General features: G+C 33.8%; 4 protein-coding genes, 1 non-coding gene and 1 pseudogene across 10 annotated transcripts; 3 read left to right on the forward strand and 3 right to left on the reverse strand.

The window, feature by feature from the left end:
• Positions 1-3,204: 3,204 nt before the first annotated feature.
• On the reverse strand, positions 3,205-16,623 carry LOC100117768 (leucine-rich repeat-containing protein 58). Of its 5 annotated transcripts, XM_032599613.1 has the most exons (6): positions 10,680-11,052; positions 10,511-10,600; positions 7,553-8,053; positions 4,274-4,490; positions 3,988-4,177; positions 3,205-3,665 (listed from the first exon to the last, which is right to left on the reverse strand). In XM_032599613.1, exons 3-6 carry the CDS (start codon positions 8,026-8,028, stop codon positions 3,499-3,501), a joined length of 1,050 nt encoding a protein of 349 aa, XP_032455504.1. In that variant the 5' UTR covers positions 8,029-8,053; positions 10,511-10,600; positions 10,680-11,052; the 3' UTR covers positions 3,205-3,498. The 5 variants fall into 5 exon arrangements, with proteins under 5 accessions (XP_032455504.1, XP_032455507.1, XP_031786619.1 ...); XM_032599616.1 differs by lacking the exons at positions 10,511-10,600; positions 10,680-11,052 and adding an exon at positions 16,414-16,623; XM_031930759.2 differs by lacking the exons at positions 10,511-10,600; positions 10,680-11,052 and adding an exon at positions 13,548-14,651.
• On the forward strand, positions 4,970-5,090 carry LOC116417500. Its single transcript, XR_004227750.1, has one exon. It is a non-coding gene; the product is annotated as a U5 spliceosomal RNA (small nuclear RNA).
• LOC100119811 (mitochondrial ribonuclease P catalytic subunit) lies at positions 13,961-17,025 on the forward strand. 2 transcript variants are annotated; one of them, XM_001603477.6, is made up of 6 exons: positions 13,961-14,422; positions 14,496-14,850; positions 14,946-15,830; positions 15,903-16,152; positions 16,231-16,367; positions 16,447-17,025. In XM_001603477.6, exons 3-6 carry the CDS (start codon positions 14,953-14,955, stop codon positions 16,781-16,783), a joined length of 1,602 nt encoding a protein of 533 aa, XP_001603527.1. In that variant the 5' UTR covers positions 13,961-14,422; positions 14,496-14,850; positions 14,946-14,952; the 3' UTR covers positions 16,784-17,025. The 2 variants fall into 2 exon arrangements, with proteins under 2 accessions (XP_001603527.1, XP_032455503.1); XM_032599612.1 differs by having other exon boundaries at positions 14,276-14,422; positions 14,527-14,850.
• A 964-nt stretch (positions 17,026-17,989) lies between these two features.
• On the reverse strand, positions 17,990-19,385 carry LOC100119774 (general odorant-binding protein lush). The gene is made up of 6 exons (XM_001603447.6): positions 19,186-19,385; positions 19,019-19,100; positions 18,843-18,931; positions 18,631-18,745; positions 18,491-18,561; positions 17,990-18,407 (listed from the first exon to the last, which is right to left on the reverse strand). The coding sequence occupies exons 1-6, from the start codon at positions 19,252-19,254 to the stop codon at positions 18,390-18,392; spliced, it is 444 nt and encodes a 147-aa protein (XP_001603497.1). The 5' UTR covers positions 19,255-19,385; the 3' UTR covers positions 17,990-18,389.
• Positions 19,386-20,483: 1,098 nt separating this feature from the next.
• LOC100119747 (general odorant-binding protein 72) lies at positions 20,484-21,662 on the reverse strand. Its single transcript, XM_001603422.6, has 6 exons — positions 21,438-21,662; positions 21,273-21,351; positions 21,107-21,195; positions 20,903-21,014; positions 20,748-20,818; positions 20,484-20,676 (listed from the first exon to the last, which is right to left on the reverse strand). Exons 1-6 carry the CDS (start codon positions 21,501-21,503, stop codon positions 20,659-20,661), a joined length of 435 nt encoding a protein of 144 aa, XP_001603472.2. The 5' UTR covers positions 21,504-21,662; the 3' UTR covers positions 20,484-20,658.
• Positions 22,798-23,965, forward strand: Gr16PSE (gustatory receptor 16 pseudogene; annotated as a pseudogene).

Genomic DNA, 24,306 nt, shown 5'->3' on the forward strand with positions numbered 1-24,306 from the left:
GTGCGTCTTCCATTCGCTTACATACAATAATATCTTTTACAATAATATCTTTTACAATAATATCGGTTTTTCCATGAATGTTCTTGATTTCTGAAGCATTGGTTTTACATTGTTCCATTTCGTGGTACTGTATGCATGTATAAAGTGTTTAATGAGGAACAATTCAAATGTTTATACACAGAATGTAAATGGGAACGATTATATTTGTGCAATTGAATTGAGTATAACGAAGTAATTTTTTTGTAAATAAAAAAAGTGGCACAATTGTTCAAGAGCTTATTGAATGGCAAAAACCTTGCACGACATAGGTCGAATTCGTAGTTGATACACAAGCTGAGTATACTTAGCAGCGAACGAATCGAAGTTGTATTTTTCAAAACCGTTTACGTATGTTCAAGCTCTGCTTTCATATATTTCGATACAAACACACACAAACACACACAAACCACACGCGCGCATACACTCACACACCTAGAGACAGTGAAGAAAGGCGATAAGTGTAATAATTGTTTACAATATGGGTATAATTATCGAGTAACGATTTACAATAACGATAAAAAATAGCGACGACGATATTGCGTATGTGTATAATTTAATTTGTGAGTGTGTGGGAAGAACTTGATGACGGATTGAAATGAAAGAAAGTGAAGCTTGTTAAATGGGTGCATATACTTGTAGATAAATGTAAACGACGGCGACAATTTTATTGTTTAGTGCACCGCATGCAAAAATTTAGCGAATACTGCACTGATTATATGAGACAAAAAAGTAAGAAGGTTTAAAAAAAACTGTTCTCTTGCTTCGAATGAACAGTCGAGTGTCCGAGTCTTTACAATGTATATCGTTCGACCGAGTCTCTCCCTTTTTAATTTTTTGTAACGTATAATTGCGACTTTTTGAGTTTTAATGATGCCTATTATATATATATATATATATATATATATATATATATATATATATATATATATATATATATATATATATATATATATATATATATATATATATATATATATATATATATACACACACACATACACACACACTATTAACAAGCATAATATAATTAAATGGATAATCTATCGAAATTGTTTTATAAGTGTTCTTTATTTTTATCTCTCATGTAAACAACTTTTCGTTATATAAGAACAACATGTATTATAATATATTATTATTAAGATGATTAAATATTTTGTGAAGACTCAATTCGCTGACTATTTATTTAGATCTCGAAGACCGGTCAGTAATTCTCACTATAATTTTGATTCTCGAAACGAATCCTCAAGGATTTCAAAAACTTTTCTTGTCTATACTGAAATCTGACTTGTGGTATAAATCAGTAGTATATATTTAGAGAACATACAAATGATAGTAACTATAGCATAATGCGCTAGCATTACCTACATCGTGTGTACTTTTTTGTACTTTCGCATCTTTAAAGTCGTAAGAAAAAGGCAACCTATCCATCACATCACGTATACTAACTATTGCACTTTCCTATACGATACTGATTTTCGCTTGAGAATCTTTCATTTAATAAAATTCATATTTAATTTTTTTAATCGCACATTTATATAAACGAAAGTTATAGGATAGAAACTTTTTTTTTTATTAAACGGTGCGCTCAATTAGGCAAATCTTAACTAGCAGCTATCGATGTTTAGTAATTTCCAAAACTTGTGTAGGACTGTTTGAATAAAAAAAATTTCGTCTCTGTTTTCTATATTCGTGCAGCTTATCGCATAAACGAGATAATTTTCATACTAAAAATATGAGAAATAAATTTTGAATATTGAATAAAGGGCTATGAAAATCACGCTTCGAAGCAAACTTTGAGAGACTGCATCTCAAAACTTACATTTTATTGCCGAGCATCTGAAGTTATTTTTTAAAAATAACTCTATATACTGTACATATATACCATAATTTTAAGTGAGAAATTGTCATTTGAATTCGTAGGATGAAACAGTTAAACGTCAATTCAGTAAATGATTTATCAAACTTTTAAATATATATGATGCTGAATGCTGTTTAGGCCCGACTACTTCCTTGAAAAAAAGGAATATATAGCGATCTATACTCTTTAATTACATATAGACTCGTGAGCACACAAGCTTTTATCAAACTAAAGCCGTATGCACGAAGCTGATAATGCTCATCAATCGTCTGTATACGCAAATTTGTGCATAATGTATAATGCTGTAACGAATATAAAATCAGGCATCAGAACAAACGACACGTATCGAATTAAGCGCGGTTTTTATTTTAAAACCATCTAAATCGTGAAACACAATTTTCGAAAGAGCTAATATGATGTGCATAATATAGAAATAGACTAACGAAGAAATGCAATAAATTTTCAAAATCTGTCTTTCTCGTAATTACAGAAACAGAAAAGATAACACCACACAAAATAACAGCTCCAATGTTTTCCTATATCCTACCATCAGCTATACATAATATAAAATAGAACATGTGTGGCATACATAAAGTAGAAAGTCAGAGGGAACCAAGGCTATCAATGATCGCGATAGGCACCCTGCAAATAAATAGTTTATAAAATTCACGAGGGATAGCCAGAGTAACGAAAGAAGTAGCGAGAGGACAGCGCATGCAACAATTTTACTCGATAAAAAATAAAAGAAAATAAAGACAAATTTCCATATAGCTTCTGAAGATGAGCTGATAATAGTGTCTAAGAGTTTTGTTTTTCTTTTCTTTTATTCGAAGTTCCTTCAATTTTACGGAGGCAAGTATTATAATGGCGAACTACCTGAAAATTGAGAAACAGTGACGAATTTATTAGAAAAAAAAAATGGCAAAGACGTAACGACAAATAAAAATAGAGGCGAAGAAATGGTAACAAATAAGCAAGCAACCAAACAGTAAAAAAAATTAAGGAAAAAATGACAAAACACACAATGATCGCATTATATATATATATATATATATATATATATATATATATATATATATATATATATATATTGATACAACATATTTGTAGCATACTATTAAATGTGTTAATGCGAGGATCGGTCGCGTCTCACATGTCGCGCACTGTTATTACTGTACATTTTTGTGGTTTAATTAACAATAAAAATATTAACAATAACGTTAATTACGAAAGAGCGTTGCTTCATTTAATCCTATAGATTTTCGTTGAATTATATCAGCAGGAATGACGGAAAGAAAAGTCAGTAGTCGATTTTTCGACGCAGCATTTTATTATTCGTGCTTAAATAATCATTAAAAAACAACCCTTGAGATCATCCGACGCAAACTCGTCTGTAGCGCAAAGAGTCGCATGTAAATTTTACAATAATTATTCGGTACACGTATCTTCCAGCATCGAGTCACATACTGTTGGACTTTCGATCCACAACGACACATCGGTGCAATGTTATCTCATTTGCACTTGGAAAAAAAAAGAAATAATTTCGGACAAATGTTACATAAATAGTATCACTGAGTCTTGGCGACTGTATCTTGGCTTGTTCAACCAAGTAGGACTTTGCGGATCATGGCTCCGCTGACGGCCTCCTCCTCACCCTCGCGAGTACCGATGCATTTGCTGCTGCAGAGGTACTGGAGCAGAGGCAGTCTGTACTTGCCACAGAAGTCGACGAATTTCACGTGCTCCACTCTGTTGTCGAAGAAAACGCCTGGAAAAGAAAGAAAATTAAGTGTATTGCTAACTGGCACATATTATGGCGATTCTTTCGTCCACTAGTCCCATTGCGAGCTTATTATCTCGCTATTTGTAACACTTGAGCTCGCGTATGTTGGTTTGATTTCCATACGTTTCAATAATAGCCTAGATAAAGCGAATTTTTCAACAACTTATATTATGGCTTATCTAATTGCTCTAATAACAAGCTACGTCTCGTCACGTGAGCTTGCATATGCTCGCGTTGGATTATCTTAATAAAGTGTCGTGATAAATCGACCGACAATTTTATTTTTGAACAAAAACATTTTTTTTACCTTTGCATCGATTGTTGACGCATCGATGACCGCTGTTGAGGTAATCAATTAAGTTTCTAGGTAAGTCTTCTTCTCTGTACGGGATCTCGTTGGTTTTGACGACTCGGGCGGCTAATTCCAAAAGACTCGGTGTATTGTGCGCCATGTCCGAAACGAATCTCACAACAAGAGGATTGTCCCTCAACGACAGCTGCGTATTTGAAAATACAGTTATTGCAAGTTATGTTTGACGTAAAATTAAAATGTCTCGTTTATATAAGTATGCACATATATAAGTTGCACATACCTCAGTCAGACACTTGAGAGTTATGATTTCGGTAGGCAGTGTTCGAAGTCTGTTTTTGTGTAAAAGTAAGGATTTCAGGTTCTTCAAGTTAGCTATGGAACTCGGAAGACTCTCGAGCATGTTATCACAGAGTATTAAGGCTTGTAGAGCGGTAAGTTGTCCTAGCGTCGACGGAACCTCCGCCAACCTGTTGCCTCCCATTGACAGGACCTGTAAGCTAGATAAAAAAAGTTACAGCTGATTCGATATTTTGCAATAAACAAATTGTTCGTTATATTTCAAGTTATATATATATATATATATATATATATATATATATATATATATATATATATATATATATATATATATATATATATATATATATATATATATATATATATATATATATATATATATATATATATATATATACATACACACACACTATTAACAAGCATAATATAATTAAATGGATAATCTATCGAAATTGTTTTAAACAAATTGTTCGTTATATTTCAAGTTATTAACAATGTAATGTAGTGAGTTGAACTCTTGTAAAACCACACATTTGAATTTCGCGCCATCATGCGCGCGCGGTCGCGCCAAAATGCACTTAGTTCCATAACTGGGCCACTAGGTGGCTGACAGTCTTTGATACCCACAAGAGAAATAGCGTTTTGGAAGGCATATAATAGAGTGGCACCCAGTGTATCGTCACTCTGGTTTCCCTTCATTACACGCATAAATCTTTCGCCTTTTACTAAAGATTTCCGTGGAGGGGAACACTTGATGAGTCTAACGACTAATTTTTTGTGTGCCTGACGAAAGTTGGGCCGATAATTAACTCCAAAAATAAAAAATCTTCCTAGAAATAAGAAGAGCTCCATTCCGATAAAAATCAAACCTTACGGGTTAAATCAGGGCCGAATGTTTTGCCTGTATTGCAACTTGCAAGGACCTGAGCAAACTCTACACAAAAATAACCCCTATACACGATACACCAAATTAGTCTAAACATAAAAATGCTACACAGAAAATTTTTACACAGATATGTACTATACACAAATATCTTACACGCATTTTCGAAGAATTTATTACACCGTAAAACTCTACACAATAACATGACCTATTGACTATTGTTAGATCATTTTTACAACAATAGGTTATACGCTTGTGTAGAGTTTTGCGGAGTAGTAAAAAATACGTGTAGGATATTTGTGTGTAGTACATATCTGTGTAACAAATATATGTGTAGAATGATTTGGTGTAGTGTGTAGGGTTATTTTTGTGACACTGAACAAACTGTATACATAAAAACACATAAAAGTATTCAAAACAAAACAATTGTTACAACAATAGGTTATACGCTTGTGTAGAATTTTACAGTGTAGTAAAATAGTGAAAAATCAATGTAGGGTTTTTATGTCTACAGTTTGTTTGGCGTCAGTTTCGGATACCGAACAAACTGTACACATAAATACCCTGCACAATAGTACATTACGATGCGTGTGACGTATAGTCTAGGCGCTGAGCGCTTTCGTCGGACTTAAATGGCCCGTAGATCACCAAGGTTATTTCTATGTATTTTTGCCTCCTGAACACGAATTTCGAGGGTGGATTGCCAAAAAGTGGTCAGGTAATTTGTTATTAACAAATTAATTGTTAATATTCAACAAAATTATGTTATTTCAACCCAGAAAACATTTTTTTAGATTCTTTACATGATTCTAAATCGAAAATGTTCTCATGAGACTTTCTGAAAAAAGCTTTGTTTTTTAATTAAAAAATTGATCAAGTTTGATAAAATTGAGAATTGGATATTAGTACTCTTTTACTCGAAAACAAAGCCTTTTTCAGAAAATCTTGTAGGAACATTTTCGAATTAGAATCATAGAAAGAATCTAAAAAACTGTTTTTGGGTTGAAGTTTTTGGTAAATAACATAATTTTGTAGCATCGTATAACTATTCTATAGCATCTGCCTGCCCTAAGTCCGCTATGTCACAACTACCCGTGACATAAGCAGTCCTGTACTGCACTGTGAGGTTAGCGCCCGGTTGACATAAACGCGGACTTAGGTCACGCAGTGCTATAATAATAGTACATTACGATACGTGTGACTTAAATGGTTCTTTTTTACACGGCGCAGTTAGCACCCGTGCGTAGCGAGTATCGTATACAATTTTATAGCACAGACTGCTAAAGTCCGCAAGTCTCGCCTATTCGTGACTAACGTAGTCCTTATTTGCACCGTGAGGTGTGATAAACACGGTGCAAAAAAGGACTTCTTTAGTCACAGATAGGCGTTAAGTCACACGTATCGTAATATACTATTTTCTATACGAAAAAATTCTACACAGGTATTCTCTACACCTATTGTTTATTATTTTTATAGCGCGCTAACATCAAAATGCTAAATTTATTGTCGATTTTGAGGTGGTCGTGCTATGAAATATCGTATGAGACTGTTGTAGGAGGTGTTTTTCTACCTTGCTCGATTTTCGCACGAGCTAAGCTCATGCGAAAAACCTCGAGCAAGGTAGAAAACCATCTCCCACAACAGTGTCATAATATAGTATACTACACTGCAAAACTCTACACAATCACAAAACCTATTGTTGTAAAAATTATTTAACAATAGATTTGTGATTGTGTGGAGTTTTTCAGTGTAGTAAAATAATAAAATATCGGTGTCAAAAATATTCGTGTCTCAAAATGCGCAACTTACCATTCACTCTATATGCATAAAAACGGGTCTTTACAGGCACTTGTCAAAAAAAAATATAGTGTATAACAAAGGGGACAGGGCAATTTCTACCTAGGGTGAGATTTGAGCAGTGCTCTTCGTTTTGGGCGCCTTCGGCGCCCTCGACTCCAACTTGTGCTCAAATCACACCCTCGTTAGAAATATCTCTCCCTCCCCTGTTGCACAATATACTATTATGTCATTGTAATATTTTCCCAAAATTGCACTCTGGTAAAAAAAATCGTAATTTTGAACAATTTTTATAATGTAATAGTTAAAAGTAAGCTTACTTACTAGCAAAAGTTTAATCACCTTCTAAAATTATTAATTTTCAATACTTTGACTAATTTACTACAAAAATTGCACTAAAATTTGAACCTTTCTATTTTTTTTTTACCAAACATGAGTGCAAAGCTTGGGATTATATTGCTACAAGGAATTTTGTAGAACTCTATAGCTTATATTTTCTGAAATTTTATGTTTTCTTAGCAACGAAATTTAACTACTTTCAATAGAAAAAATACGTTTGAGCAGCAAGAATGAAAAGCTTACCGCTGAATCTTCCAAACATCCTTCGTAATTTCGCTGATTTGATTACCGCCGAGATAGAGGTACCTGAGTCCAGGCAGATCCAGCACCTGCTCAGGAAACTCCGTCAGCCTATTCCCGCTGAGATTGATCTCTCTCAAATCCGGCAGACCTTCAAGACTCTTGGGCAGGGCATCGTTAGTCAGTCCGTTGTTCTTCGCCGAGAGACTGACCAGCTGTCCGAGTTGGGACAGAAAATCCGGCAGCCTTTGTAGGCCACAGTTGGACAGATCGAGGGTTGCCAGGTTCGTGAAACGGATGACACTGTCAGGCAGATGACTCACGCGATTCTGGTGGAGCAAAAGGGTTTCCACGTTCTCCGGTGCTGGGGTACACATGAAGTGCTCGTGAAGGACCTGAGAGTCCAGCATCAGATAGGACAAGTCCAGGGTCTTGGCGCTGGAGTCCGAGTCACTCGAATCCGAGGTGTAGCTTTCCATTTTTGTCGGAGAATCTCGCAAAAAGCTGAAAATAATTGTAAATTTGTTGAGAATTTTTTAGGAACGCAGCAAAAACGTTATGAGAGTATATTCGTTCCGTAATGTTGTTTTTTCTCTCTAAGAAATACGAAGGTAATGAAGCACGTGTTTAAGCTCTTAGACCTACTCCTTTCATAATTTATCGCGTACGGAAAAGAAAAAAATCAACAAATCAAAACATCAAGATTTCAGTGATAAATTCAATGAGCTCCTCCGGTGCTAACCGGTATTTATCTTTCGAGTCAGCACAATGAGATACGTGTTGAATATAGAAGATAAATCGAGAATATAGAATCTCTAAAAAAAAAACTTAGCCAAAGTAAAAAGGTTAGGCGTATTTGATTTTTTGCGTATTATCGTGCATTTCAATAATTTTGTTCACAGTGAAATTACATATTAAAAAACAACTGAGATCAATTATAAAAAGTCAAGTTTACAATCATATTATTTTATTTATAATACGGAAAACAAAAAATCATTATGTTTAATTGAGGTCTGAGTCGAATGATTGGTAATTTAAACTTAAGTAATATATTGATCAATTACAAATAACTCAAAAGATATTTACTACGTAACTTGCCATGCCCCTCACATTTTGTTCATGGTACATACTTGTACACTTAAAATATTTCCTTTTATTAAAATAAGAATTTTATATTTATATACACAAATAAAATATGCAGAAAGGTACACTTACAATAAGACCACTCCGTGAACAAGTATGTACCATGAACAAAATGTGAGGGGCATGGCAAGTTACGTAGTAAATATCTTTTGAGTTATTTGTAATTGATCAATATATTACTTAAGTTTAAATTACCAATCATTCGACTCAGACCTCAATTAAACATAATGATTTTTTGTTTTCCGTATTATAAATAAAATAATATGATTGTAAACTTGACTTTTTATAATTGATCTCAGTTGTTTTTTTAATATGTAATTTCACTATAAACAAAATTATTGACATGCCAATGATACGCAAAACATCAAACGCGCCTAACCTTTTTACTTTGGTCAAGTTTTTTTAGTTTAGAGATTTCATGTCTTTTTGAGCGATCTTATTAAAATACCTAAAACTTGTTCTAAAAATAAAATACATAATGATAGGGTTCAGGTAGTGCTAGTACTTCACAAGATCTCAAGACTATTCTTGATCTTGTCTTGTCTTTTTATTATTATTAAAATATTAAAAGTAAATAACACAAGCTTTATATTGTTATATGCACTAATTGTATTATAACTTTTCTTATTATTCATTATAATCTTAATTACTTATTACAATATCAAAATAAATAACTTAATTTTCTATAAACTTTAGAATATCTTAAACTAAAACTCAATTGTAGAACTCAAAAATCAATCTCGCAAATCTCTTTCTGAAGAGAACATCTCATCCATGAGTTCAGGCATATTAAAGCTTGCATTGCGTCCTCTTTTAAACATGCCCTTCTATTTGTCATCACAAGAGCGTCCTCAGAAAAAAGGCGCTCGACTGGCACAGAAGTTGCAAGCAAGCTTAATACATCCCTCTCCATTTTTGAGAGACACGGATACATGCTAGCATGATCTCTCCACCAAATTTTATGCCCAGTAGCCAGATTCTGTGGCATATCGTGGCAAATTTGTGTGTTCAAGATTTTATCAATGATGAAGTGTAAAAGTGATAATCTCACAAATTAAATATCTTGCATGAATACACTGCATATAAGGCAATATAATGATAGATGCTGTCTGCGACTGACTCGTACACTGAATTGACCCTGTTAAAAATAAATACATATTTTTTATATGTATCTTTAGTACGTACTAAAAACATGTAATTTGCCTGGTAATACGTATTAAAAATATGTGCTGATTTGGGACTGACTATTTAAAATATATTAAATATAAATATAAGTATTTAATGTGGCCATAAATGGTGTTATTATCCTTATGGTACTTCCATTTATGGCCACATCAAATACTTATATTTATATTTAATATATTTTAAATAGTCAGTCCCAAATCAGTACATATTTTTAATACGTATTACCAGGCAAATTACATGTTTTTAGTACGTACGAAAGATACACACAAAAAATATGTATTTATTTTTAACAGGGGAGAGAATATCTGTCAGGATCATCACTTTTACACTTCATCGTTGATAATCTTGAACACACAAATTTTACTTAATGTTTCTAATATCTAAACTCACATAAAAAGTGTACATTTCAGTGTGAGCGTTGAGCGTGGTCATGTTTGTATGTACATATGCATAAATATGTGCAAGGTTAGGTTGCCATGATTGTATGGCATATTATGCCCACTTACAGTCGCCTGTTAACAGGGACATATGGCCACGATATGCCCCAGAATCTGGCTATACTGGGCATAAAATTTGACATATCGTGGCCATATTAGCCTCAATTTCCTACGAGGATACTGGGATTTTTCTTACGGGAATATCGATATCTCTCGTGTATTGTATCCAGGTGCATGAGGTCGCCGATGACAGGGTCTTGGTGATACGCTCCATAGCTTTTGGTATCTAGAATCAGTTTTTACACTTAGACAATGAAAGCTACGGAGAGCCCTACCTCGATCGCGACATTGTCGACCGCATATACCTGGGCAGTAAACATAACTGATTTGAACATTTTTGCACTAGAAGTACGGTGCGCACTGCATGACTTTGTTATCGGTCACCCTAGACCATATTCATGGCAGATATTGATAAGTGGATACTAAAGTCTACAGCGCGCAATATATTTCGACAGCCTCGTCATCGAAGACCCTTGGCACCTATAGACACCGAGCGTGATCGGCTACCGCGAAACGATATTTGCATGTATGCACGGAAAGTCACGAAATTCACTTCCTGGGCCCCGTAATCAGTGACCCCGAACACTCAGAAAGTTTGTGCAGTGACAGTGCAGCAGCTGTTCAAAAACATAACCTTAAATTCAAGCATAAACACATTTACTTTGCGCAGCTTATAGAAATCTGTGGGAAAGCGATACCCAAGTGTATTACACATAATAGCTTGTGCGGACAACTTCACGGTCGTACCACACTGGAGAAAAAGGTAGAAATACTAGTGTGTGTGTGTGTGTGTGTGTGTGTGTGTGTGTGTGTATATATATATATCACGAATGCTCAAGTAGTACTACTACTGCTGCTGCTACTTGAGCTTTCGTGATATATAAACTCGCTTATTATGAAACGAAACGGCTCTTCTACAAATATTTTTGTTGGACATCATAGTTTAGCTCAGAAAACATACCGACAAGCCAAAAAAACTCACGAACAGTAACGATAAGCATTTTTTTATATAGAATATAGAATAGTGTCACGGGCGCCGCGGCTTCGTCTGCTTCTCAAACTCGCCTTCGTGGCGCTACCGCGCCACTTGATATTTATCTGGCGGGAAAGATTTATTGCTGTAGCACGTCAAACCAAACATTAATAATTATTGAATGTTGAAGCAAAAATGCCTTTCTAATATTCACAATACGCACAGTTCCTAGAATGCAAAAGTCTATCAAGAGTATATATTTTAGCGCGTCAATAAGTGTAACAAACGAAATACTCCCTACTATGATTTTGCAGATTTCCTCGGAATCGAGACAAAAAAATCAGAACGAAAGAACTTGCTAAAATAAACGAACAAACGCTGTTGAATACTGATCTCCTACAATCCGCCTTATCTTATCGCACCGAATTTCGCATCTCACTGACCCTTGATGTTTGTACGAAGTTTGCACGTTTTTCTCTGCGACACTCACTATTCAGTACAGGCTTAATCTTTTCTTGGTGAGTCAAAGAAACTGCTTTGTAACGATGATCGTCAGGGATTAATCATCAGATTTCACTAGCCACTGTTGTTTGCACTTATTGCAAAACAAGTTCTCACTGGAATCAGCGCATTATATATAATTAAACGTAGGAAAAAGAAAAATCGCTCGATTAGTTACAATTTATAATCGTCGAGTTTTTCATACCCATGTATCAGAATACATATTGTTTTTTAGCAATTTTTCATTCGTATATCTTTTAGCAGCTAAATAAAGAAAAAAATTGGAATGAATATGACACAATGAAATCAATTATACGATAAGATAAAAATACACTGTGGGATTTTCAACTGATTAAGAGATAGCCGACGCAAATTTAATAATGCTCAGACGTCTGGCTAAATAGTATAATTCCGCAGCATTAAAATTTCTAAGGTAATTGCACTTTGCACTGAGTACTTATCGTATAGAAACGACAGTACAGTTCACAAAAGAACCAATCTTAGTAATTTAGCGTTGATTATAAAAAAAACTCAAATAGCTCGAAAACGCTTCAGTCGAGGCGTAAACAAGATATTAAAATAAATCAGTCTCGAAACTTATCAAAAATTCGCTTCGAAACGCCGCGACTCGATGTATTATTCCATAGACTTTTATCGATAAATAAACATATAATATCAGTGCCGACTTAAGGAAGCCCGATAGTGTCTGTAGTGAAAATGTTCTCTTCGTTCGATGTATACCGGCTAATTGAACGTTAATTTCAACTGAGAAATTGACGAGACAAGCTCATTTCCCGAATAAATATTCATTTTGTGTCCATAAGCGAGTGTTGAGATAAGGTCTTCTCGCCGGATATAGAGGAAAAAATTGTCGTCTCATCGAGTTGTGCCGCAATGTTTCACGATTTTTTTATGAATTAATGAATGTAAAGTGCGAAACATGTTTTACCGATAAAACATTAATGATACTGCAAAAAGGCGGGAATAACAAAACTCTTTGTACGATCGACATGTGATAATGTGTTGACGCCTAATATAGACAACTTGAAGTATAGTGTGGAATTTTTTCAATTGAAATAATTTACGGCTGTGTAATTTTATAGGGGAAAAATTGTTCGTACTCTTGAGATGGAAAAACTCGTCTGTATTGATACAGTTGGAGATGTAAATGCGTGTAGTAAGTAGTAAGGTCCCTATTTTTAGGCGATATTTTGCACATTGAAAGAAAAAACTCAAAAATGTATCACTCAACAGCACGAAATATACGTGAAAAATACTTTCACATCGACCTCACATAAAAGAGACGAACAGAGTAGATAGCGAAAAGTTACAAAATCAGTGTCAAGGGAAAGTCTGAACCTACAGCATTACAAAACTTGCATTTTCATATCGCTCGGCAAATTTCGAATTCCAGATTTTTTCACGTTGTTATCAAGCACTATGCATTCAGCTCACGCAGTTATCTTTGACCTAGCCCAAAAATATTTATTCTTCGAAAAAATCCGTCAAGTTATTACACAAACCATCGAGCCTCGACTATTCCGTACTAAAATTCCACATTCGTTCAAAACGGCCATTCGGCTGCGATCACCGCACACGAGGTCTCAGCTGTCAAACTCCTATCCAAACTTTCTCCATTGAACCATCCATTCAATTCATCCGTACACATCCAGCTTCTGTATATTGTATTGATACTCACTCGATTTGTCCTCTCCAGCACTCGATCACGTATACCGCACAGCTGTTCCAGCTCTGCTCGTCGACCAATAGTCCGTAAACGCACGTCTATAATCGTGTGTACCACCTCGAAAAAGCCCGATCGAAAGTCACGCTCCCGCGAAGCACGAGTGCAATGGATGTCAAGAGGAGCGGACCCCCATGATAAATGCCGCCGAGAGACTGACGCACTCCGAGCGAAGAGAGAAAGAGCAAAGTGTGCGGCCGTAAGTATACACTTGGGCTTATCAGCTGCGCCTCCGACGAGTTTTATTTTTATCGCACGTCGTATCTCTGATGCGCACATAAGAGCAGCTGTCGTGCGGAGAAGATCATGAGCTTCGCTCGTTCGCTATTATATATGATATATATGTGCCGCGAAGAGTAGCACAGTTTAGAAATGCCGCCAAGAGTAGCATAACTCACGTATTTCCCGCGAAGACTAGCACAACTCGCGAATTTTTTAAAAAAAAGTGAATTTATAAAAATGCTTGTAAAAAATTATTGTATTTGTGAAAACAATTTTAAATTCGGTAAAAAGTTGTAAATTGTGAACATTTAAAAATGTTCGTTAGGGACATTTTCGCAAAAATCGGGAAATTTTTATAGAAATTCGTTGTTTAAAGTTTGAGTTGTGCTAGTTTAGCGTGCGTCAAATGCGTTGTGCTACTTATGACGGGAAATTTGAACAGTGCTACTCTTCGTAGGGAGCGACGACTTACTCGCGTGCGTGTGATCTTTCTCGTTGTATAGAAAGAGAAAGAGAATTTGTTTGTTGATTTTTTATCGCAGATTTCGTTTTGACGTTTCGATAGGAACGATATTTCAATTTTCGAAAGCGAGGAATGGAACGTTGCGGTTAGTTTTATTTTCTTATTAACCAGTTATTTAATACATTATTGTTCAGGGTCTATGCATGCTCTTTTTTTAGGAGTAAATATGCAAACGATTATTTTCTGTAGCCATTTCGCGATTACGCGAAGGTTTAGTTTGTAAAAAGCCCACCAGATACGAGACTAACCTGACCTGCAGGCTTATAGTCGAGAGAGGAAAACACATGCGCGGTTCTGCAGTGTACTGACGGGGTCGTGTGTTTTTTGAATCCTTTTTATTGAGGTTATAATCTATCCGGTGAAAAGAGAAAACGAAACCACCAATTTACGAGAAAATGATTTATTTAAATCGGACATCCAACAAATAATATCGTTTTCTCTCTATTATCTGCAACAATTTGATACCAATCACAAGAAATTTTCACGTTTCGTTGCTCACGTTTTTTAATGCAAGTAAGTACTGTGCAAAGACACTCAATCAACTAACTAAATTTTTTTCATTTTATAAGTACATACGTAACTGAGATTTGTTTTGAACTGTCCAACAGTTTAACGATGGGGCTCTTTATTCGCTCTTCAACGTGTATGCTGCAGTGTGCTAAGCGTATGCTCTCCACTAATGTTGCAATGAGTTCTGTAATAGCAAACCCAGTGAATCCTAGGAGAATCAACAACCAACACGTTTTCAATGCGATCGTTGAATCTGATTCACTCATCATCAAGAAAATGAAAAGCAATGAAATAATGCAAGATGAACAATGGGCAGCAGCACGTAAAGATTTGTTGGAAACTTATAATTTAACAGAGACTAATGTTGATTCAAAGATATACGATCTATGTCAGTACTACAACAGACTTGACGAGGCAATGCATTATTTTCATTTTTTGGAGCGTAACAATTACAAAATTCCTTTGATCATCGCTGGAGAATATCTTAGGATGTTCTACACTCGAAACGAAACAGTTACTGCTGAGGAAGAGGAAGAGATTTGTCGAGTTTATGACAATTTGAGAAAAAAATATCCACTTTTAGATGCGAAAACATGCAGCAGCTGTATTTTAGCCTTATCACTCACTAAAAGATGGAAGGAGACGCTAGAATTATTAGAAATGATGAAAATTACTAGCAATCCTGGCCAATCCGTAATGTCAGCCATCATTAGTGCAGCATTTAGAAACCAAGAGGTACCAATGGGCTGGACAATAATGACTGAAGTGACTGAAAGATATCCATTGGAGCCTCGTGTCTACAAGGATTATCTGACTCATTGTTTGAATAAAGTTGACAAAAGTAAGTTACATGAAGAAATAGAAAAGATGTTTCTCTTCTGGGGTCAGCATGATATTAAACCAACGGAAGAAGTCATTATGAAGTATACAAATTTGTATGAATCCTTCGGGTACACTGCAAAACCAACTACAATTTCAAAGAGGTAATATCGTTAAAGTTACTTTTCTAATGAACGTATCTTTTGGAGCTAACATGAATGTTTTACAATTTACAGAGGAGAATGCTCGCATTGCAGTCAAGTACTACAAGCAACTACTTTAAGCAAAAGTGATTTTAAATTGTTGTCAACTTCGGTTTTAAGTAATTTGATTGTAGGAAAGAACGTGTTCTGTGCATCATCGCCACAAGAATTAAAAAGATATTTGCTCTTTGTTCAAACAATGAAACCCTACGATGTTGTTATTGATGGACTAAATGTAGCTTATGGTGCTCGTAAAGCTAATGAACCTGGTTCTCTTCAGAGCGTAAGTTGCTTAGAATTGCTCAAGTTATTCCAAAAATGTCTGAATATGTGTTAATCATTCACTGAAATTAATTTATAGGTATTGAACGTTGTTAACTATTTCTACAATGGAAGGAAAAGAGTTCTAGTTATGGGTAGAGCACACATGAATTGGTGGTCGAATGAAACTATGAAAGCTATACACGAGAAAGCAGATGTCTTTTTAACAAAAAATATGTAAGTACTCTGATCATAATTAACAATTGCTCTACAAATAACCAACCAGTCGGGAATCAATGGATGATTTTTATTACAGATCTCAGGATGACCCTTATCTGCTCCATGTCACACTTCTAAGTGGACCTCAAACGTATTTTGTATCTCGTGATCTGATGAGACAACACAAAGCCAAGCTTGATGACGTAAATCTTCAGATAATGTTTAGGAGATGGCAACTTTCTCGACAGTACAAATTCACTAAGGAGCACAAGAGTCATTTCGTTAAACTTATACCACCTCTAGCTTTTGAAATTTCTGCGCAAAAAAACAAAGCCAATTGGCACATGCCGTATACCACGAGTCACGATTTGCTTTTACCACAAGAATATACAATCCCGCCGAATTGGATCTGTTTGTCAAAGAAAAAAGATTGAAGTAAGGTTTATTTTCAAAAGTGCGTTATTCGCAATAACTCTATTTTATTTCTTGCTAATTAGGAAAATTTCTTTCTATTTTTCTTCTGCCAATATGTAAATAAAATTTTGCAAAATAATATTTTCAAACCTTTGTGAGGAAAGTTTTGAAAATTTTGAAAATAGCGTGTATGTATATATTTAGAATGTCGTTGTTGTTAATTTGTTTTGCAACGAATAAAAACAATTTGATATTACTAGTACGATGAATTTTGTTACGAAATCATTTCACTTATATTCGAAATTTGTTTCACAGGCTGTACCAAGCGTCGATAAAACAGCCGCAGTAAAGAGGTCCTAGCGCTGCTGTCGCCGCGTGTATTGCGTTATTTGCGCCTTGATTTCATTTCGAATTCGTAATACTCGTTCACAATCACTTTAGTCCTGACCAACGGCGCGAGCACGTGTTCTTAATTAGAGCTTGCCCTTAACATTTTTGCTTGATCAACTACGGAGTGTCTTATTGTTAATTATCTTTCATTAAGTTATTGAGAAAATACGTTGACAAGCTGTGCGATATTTGGGAAGAATCTTGTTACATAGGTAAGCAAATATTTCGATTTACATCGCAGCAGCCCTTTGTTCTCAATGAACTTGTGTTATCAGCCATGACATTTTCACAAGCACGTGTCCGTGCGTGTCGCGTTTTTCTTTGTTCACTGATGATTACGTCCAGCGTTCCAATTTTTACTTCGTGATGATAATCAATATATGTATTATTTACGTGCGTTTGAACGTGTTGTGATCTTCAAAATTTTCGTTAGTTTCTCAATTACTTTATAGCAATATTTGCATTGCTTTCTCAAATTTTTCACATGCTCTTCAATTTTTATAAAATAATGACTCAACATATTTTTATTGTTCACATTTCAAATCTAAAATTAAGAAAAAAATCAGTGATTTTAAGGATGCTGCAATTCGATGAAATTCTAACAAAGCATTTGTATTTACAGCTTTACTCTCATGATGTCGTTCACACACGTGAGAATTCATCCATACCTATAGTGTACGCGTCCAGACATGCTGACAGCGCCGAGACGCTATTGTTCATCATCGGATAAAGAACGGCTCGTGTTGCCATGTAACTCGAATGGGATCTAGAGGTAATTTTTTACTTATATTTATGTAAATATGTATGCAATATTGAAAATAAAAAATGACGCAGTGTATATTACAAAAAATTTAATGTCATGACATCGAGGGGGATATTTTGGTTACAGTTAGAGTTTGAAAATAAGGAAAAAATTGACATTATACTAACGCGAACGCATCGCTTCTCTTGCAAGAGACGCGCTTTTTCTTATTTCCATTAATACAAACTTATGATCTATCTATACATTGTTGCTTCAGACTTTTTAAGTATGTTAAACTTAAAATCTAACCCTTCACACGAATCAATCATTTATTTTACAATCAAATATTAATGGATTTGAAAAAACAACAATAAATATTAATAACGGCGTTTAAAAAATCTTCGTATAGCTGATAATGTTGAGCATACGATCATATTCTTATAAAATTTCGAACCCTGTCATTTTCGTTCATGCTGTAGATGATCATCTTGATTTTATGGTAAAAAGTAATACTGAAACAAAAGTTAGTATTTAACTCCCATATAATTGGCCCATATTGATTTATTGTTGCAAAAAAGCAATGATTTTTATTTACCTTTGGATCCGTCTGATAACCGCACATTACAATTTCGAAAGCGTAGGCACAAGCGTCATTAGTTGGTGCGACTGTGAATTTAAATAATATAAGAAATATAAAATCCGTTTTAGACAGAATCCGACGCGTTTTACTAATACCTTTATTGTAACAGTCGGTTCCGATCTTTTTAAGAGTCGGCGCAAGCTCGGGAATCACCAAAAGGTCGATTTGTCGTTCGACATCTTTCGGCTTAATTTCACCTTGTTTGTTCATCTGGGAAAAAATGCGATCGTATTATTATTTTTTTTAATTCTGTAAACTTGCTTGATTCCATGAATGCCTATAACGAATTTTCAAAAACAACGCTTACGACTTTCAACATGACCGAGAGACACTTGAAGTAACACATGAGCGGTTTTTCTCTGGGAAAAATTCCTTGATGAGTAGCCGCGACCATTTCTGTTTCCCGGAATGAAATTCTTATCAGTTTTGTGTGTTTACGCCAAGATAAAGGGCATTTATATATACATAACACGATATACTAACCATCGGAAACTCCCGTTTTGCTTTTGCACGATTTGCTCATGGGCCGCAACATATCCCTCAATTCGTCCAGATTCATTTTTTTCTGCGAACCAGGAGGACGCATTAAACATTACGATTATTATTATTATTTTTGTAATATAACAATATTAACGCTTTTGGCAACTCACACACTTGACTAGTTTGTACTGCGAAATAAGGATGATCAGAATCGACGTTATCAAAATACTCCTCCTCATTTTGACAGTGATAAAAAAGCCTTGAGAAATAACTGGCCCTTACAATCTCAAATACCTTTTATTTATCTTTTTTTTGTTAATCACGCATGGTCCACGTCGTTTTTGTGTCGAAACATAGGTCCCGCGAAGTCCCGCCGAGGCTTTTATATCGCGACGAAAATTTAGCGAGTCAGCTAAAGTCCGAGCGCGCTAATTATTGATCAGCGACGTGATGTGTGTTTTACAAGTGAATATTTGCACGGGTAAACGCTGGCTCGTGGCATTCATTATTTACACTAATGCGTTTTATAGATGAATTTTCGGAATTCCGAAGGGACGTGGGTTTAGAGAATTGAAAGCTGATTTATTTTATTTCTAAATCAAAAAAGAAAGCAGTTTATTTTTATTTCTAAATAGGTATGTATTTGTGATGTATAAATTTACATTGCCTAAACATTTAAAAACTATGCCAGTTCAGCGACTTTTTAAAAAAATTAGTCAAATTATGTCAAGCAGCATTATGCAGATATTATAAATAATACCTGTAGCTGCAGCTATGTAAATTAGACATATATGGATACAATTTTACTTTTGAACCTTTTAAAATTACCCTGAAACATTCTTTTTATCTCGAAGGTAAAATAAAACAGTTTATTGTCAAATATATTTTCGTAGACAAAAACTATTATTTACAAAATTATATCCTGTTGTTGTGACCTTTGCGTTGTATTTTTTTTTCATTTTATGGGTCTTTGAAAGTCAATAAAAATTTTAATTCGCGCGCCACAATATAGTGGACAATTAAACAACTTTTTGACTCTAACAAATAATTAAAATGATAGATGATAACAACAGGTAACTATGCTATCGTTTATCATGATTTGATTCTGATTATTCGTTAAAAGTAAATAACAGCAAATAAGTTGCTTTTTTGTTTACTATATCGCATAGTGCGAAAATTTTTGAATTTCTAATTGTCTCTAGGACCTCTTAATCATGTATTTAACTGAATGTAGAGAGGTGTAATATTTTTCATTCCATCGAAATCACTTTAAATGGATGAGAATAATCTATATAAAACTTTATATCTGTAATAACCTGTCAAACTCATATACAGTGTTACTCATATCATACTTGTGTGATCAAAAATACAGATTTTGAAGATTTAAATTCTATCTCATTCATCCCACAAATAAAAAGCATGTATTGCTATTTTTCATTTCAATAAATAATTAATGTATGTGACAGAATCTGTTATAAAGCATTTATAGATTGTAAAAACATGGAAACTACATAAAATTTACATAAAAATTTACAAGAAATTTACATAAAAATTAATTTATTTACATAGGAATCAACTTGTACAATTAAACTGTTTTTCGCATTTTCCAAAAGAGTCGCGCACTGCTGCTGGTGATATTAATTTTATGGGAAGAAGTACAGCTGAAAAAGATTTTCTTTTAATATTCTATGCTAAAAAGTTATGCATCGTGATTTGTATTTCGATTCTGTACCTCGCTGTTAGTGTTGTAGTAGCATTTGACAAAAACATAGGCCTTTTCACACGCATCATCAACTTTCAGCGCTACAAGCGTATTTACACAAAATAACGTTCAAATAATTCTTAGTTTTTTTGTTTGACTAAAAATAAAAAGTTATATTGACTTACACATCTCGTAACAATTGGTACAGATTTCTTTCATTGTTTCGACGTATTCATCAGGCATCATAATATCTATTTGTTGCATTATTGATGGTAATAGGATTTCGCCATTTTTCATCTATAAAAAGTAGTAATTAAAAAAAAACGGTCGTATATGTACAATAAATACATTTTAACGTGAATCGATATTGATTGTTGCTCGTTACTCACCACTTTCATCATTGACAAAACACATTTTAAGAAGCACATCAAGGTCGCGTCTTCGGGGAATTGTCCAGATTTGGTTGCTTCCACCATTGCTGTAACAATTAATGATGAACAATTTATGTATGGCAAAATTACCTTATACAAAAATATATCTCTATATGTTACCCACCTACATCTGGTGAAATTTTCTTAATACATGAGTTTTTGAATGGTTTCAAAGTATTTTTGATTTGGTCCATGGTCATTTTCTATGAACGATATTGTCATTGATTAGTTAGTTTAAACGTTTTTTATATAATACATTGGAAAAAAACTTTGAAAAGCGTTTTCTTACGGATTCGGTAGTTTTGAAAATGGCTACTAAAGATACTAGAGTTATCAGTTGTAATGTTAATCTCATTTTGTATTTTGTGAATTCCAAGTCTTGAAATTCAAAAAGCGCGACGCATTCGCTGCTGATACGTCTTACGAATAAATGCTCGTTTTGATAATTTTTCGCATTTATACGCAGGATGCAGACAAATTAATGTTCGCGAGTTACCGTAAGTAATGAGGAAACAAATCACATAATAGTTCGTTATGTGACTCTAATATCAAAGAACAAAATGCAGTCTTCGCTTACATATTAATTAGAATTCTATAGGACTACGTTATTTAATGTCTAAATAAATATAATCAAATTTTTACATGATGCAATTGATTTTTTTATTAATTAAAAAATTCTAAGCCGCAATACATATTTCAAACAAAAGCTGATTTATTCATGTAAGTAATGAAAACCAAATTACGTTCGACGACTTAATTGCTCTTCGTATTACTATTATCTATCATTTTACGAAGTTTGCAAGAATATTTTTAAATATATCGCGCCATGAGGATTTTAAATATAAAGACTTAATGAAATTTAGTAAACGATAAATATTTTTAGAACGAAAGAAAACTATGTTGCGGTTTATAGTTATTTAATTTGTTTTAATCGACTGTAAGCAAATTTAGTGTTAGCATAAGCTACTGTTATATTTTGGCCCAAAATTCGAATTTTCGATTGACCCCAATAAATAGTGGCTGTCATGATTTTTGTTACATATCATTCATTGTGCAATTACTATTTTCTATTTTATAAATTGATTGCTGGCAAAAAGTAATGCATTTCTATATTTTAATCATTCACTTCAAAAAGATTGGAGTTATCCGTCTACTTTGTGAAATTTCAGGTGTAGTCGCACACAAACTTTACTCGTTAGCTAAAATTATAATCAGTTTTTTATCGTGGACTAATAAAAAAGACAGATTAAAAAAATTTTGAATTTATTACTTTATCGTGAGCTTAGTATTTCTAAATTACCTCGTTCAGTCTCGGTAAATTAATTCGCAGACTGGAGATTTATTGGCTTAAGAAGAGCATTGATATTATCATTCTGTCTTCTTCAAACTGCGAAATTACTGTTATTTTTCATTTTACTTAAGTTTCTGCGCAAAATTCAAATAAGTATATGCCATTTTCTAGCGTAAGTCTTAGAATTTATCATTTATAGTGTATTTATTATAACTAGATTGAAATTTTAAATTGGAGTTAAGCAGACGAACGAGCGTTTTATTAAATTACGAGTCTTCAATGTGTGAAAGTAAACGTTCATTACAAAAGTGGTTTTGATCGATTTGCTCATATTTCGTCACTACTCTGTAATAACTCTATGATTGTTTACAATTTGTTGACTATTGCAGTCACTTGTAATATAAACGTCTATGTTATCGTATTACTAAACGACAAGTACAAGATACTAAATTTGTTTCATATTATCGATTATTTTGATGACGTTACTGGAACGGCAGTTGCGATCATGATTTTAATATTCTACTGTATCTATCAAAAAAAGTCATTAAAATTAGTTACAAAGATTTACGAAGTCAATGCAATGGTTGATCAAGTAAATTTTTATTGCCAAGAAGAAGACTGGTCCTTCTCTTTTATCGCGATGCTTATAATATTTAACTTATGCCTATTCGTATTCTCAATAACCTCTTCTATCGCATATTACAATCAATTCATTTTGTTGGTGGCAAAAAATCTGACAAAAATAATGACTGGATGAATCGTGTTTAAAAAATATCAAAAGGTCTAATGTACACGCAAAGAAGCCGCACTTGTTGTCAGCAATTCGTGATTTACATTATTCCTTGCTTGAAGTTTGCGGAGACGTTGTCAAGTTCTACGAATTGATCATTTTGGCAAGTATTGCGTACATATTCGTGTGCTTAGTGGTCTTTTCATATTTTCTGCTGGATCTTGTAATCGAGAGAAAAGTTACATTTACCGTCATAGAATACGTGCAATTAATGCATTGGCTGATCTGCTTTCGTTACCCTATCAAGATATGTTACGAAGATTATGGATGAAGTTTGTTCAAAATTATCCATTTTTTCAATCATTCTATTACTTTTCACATGCAACCTCTTAAGTATCACTTGCAATGCCTGTATTGCTGATAGATAAGACTGGGCTAATAGTACACCAATTGATACGGAATTCATTGAACAATGACAATTTCAAAGAGGTGCAAAAGTTTAGTTACTAAAATCTCATGATTAGAAATTGAATTTAATAATTTGCAATAATTTTAGCTCAGAGATTTTTCCTTATATTTATCACATGTTAACGTGAAATTTACGTCGTATGGATTTTTTAATTTGGATGGTACTTTATAATACAATCTGTAAGTATAAGAACATCATACAATTGTTTTTTTTTGTGACTGCATTTATGTTTGCCAATAATTTTTTGTTGTATAAGTGTTTGGCTCTATTACAACCTATTTGGTCATACTGATACAATTTCAGTTAGATGCTAATGAACGAAAATAGTATCATTTAGTCAAACTTGTACATCAAATTATGGATCCGACTTATCAAAGCAACGAATGTTCATAAGGGGATTCTTTGTAAATATTACTTTTGTAAATGTATTTACAAAATTCCATGTTTGATTTTATGGGCGCTTTTTAGCTAAAAAAATATAAATTTTATTATGCATTCATAAAAATTATAAACATAACTGTTACGCATCAATCACACCCGTACCAGAATGAAAACTATTTTACTACCAGATATAGAAATTAGATTGAAAAAGCCGTTTTTCTACACATAGTAGTGTTAAATTAATAATTATTTATATGCAACAAAAAATTACCTATGCGTAATTATTT

Source organism: Nasonia vitripennis, chromosome 4 (genome assembly GCF_009193385.2).
Source record: "Nasonia vitripennis strain AsymCx chromosome 4, Nvit_psr_1.1, whole genome shotgun sequence".
Lineage (NCBI taxonomy): Eukaryota > Metazoa > Arthropoda > Insecta > Hymenoptera > Pteromalidae > Nasonia > Nasonia vitripennis.

Coding starts and splice junctions, on each gene's coding strand:
- LOC100119811 (XM_001603477.6), top strand. CDS start 14,953: ATGGGGCTCTTTATTCGCTCTTCAACGTGTATGCTGCAGTGTGCTAAG. Junction 16,153..16,230: donor AACCTGGTTCTCTTCAGAGC/GTAAGTTGCTTA, acceptor ATTAATTTATAG/GTATTGAACGTTGTTAACTA. Junction 16,368..16,446: donor GTCTTTTTAACAAAAAATAT/GTAAGTACTCTG, acceptor TTTTTATTACAG/ATCTCAGGATGACCCTTATC.
- LOC100119747 (XM_001603422.6), bottom strand. CDS start 21,503: ATGAGATTAACATTACAACTGATAACTCTAGTATCTTTAGTAGCCATT. Junction 21,196..21,272: donor GAAAATTTCACCAGATGTAG/GTGGGTAACATA, acceptor TAATTGTTACAG/CAATGGTGGAAGCAACCAAA. Junction 21,015..21,106: donor TTTTGTCAATGATGAAAGTG/GTGAGTAACGAG, acceptor TACTTTTTATAG/ATGAAAAATGGCGAAATCCT.
- LOC100117768 (XM_032599616.1), bottom strand. CDS start 8,028: ATGGAAAGCTACACCTCGGATTCGAGTGACTCGGACTCCAGCGCCAAG. Junction 4,178..4,273: donor CTCTCAAGTGTCTGACTGAG/GTATGTGCAACT, acceptor TCAAATACGCAG/CTGTCGTTGAGGGACAATCC. Junction 3,666..3,987: donor CGTCAACAATCGATGCAAAG/GTAAAAAAAATG, acceptor TTTCTTTTCCAG/GCGTTTTCTTCGACAACAGA.
- LOC100119774 (XM_001603447.6), bottom strand. CDS start 19,254: ATGAGGAGGAGTATTTTGATAACGTCGATTCTGATCATCCTTATTTCG. Junction 19,101..19,185: donor AGTACAAACTAGTCAAGTGT/GTGAGTTGCCAA, acceptor CCTGGTTCGCAG/AAAAAAATGAATCTGGACGA. Junction 18,746..18,842: donor TCTCGGTCATGTTGAAAGTC/GTAAGCGTTGTT, acceptor ATTTTTTCCCAG/ATGAACAAACAAGGTGAAAT.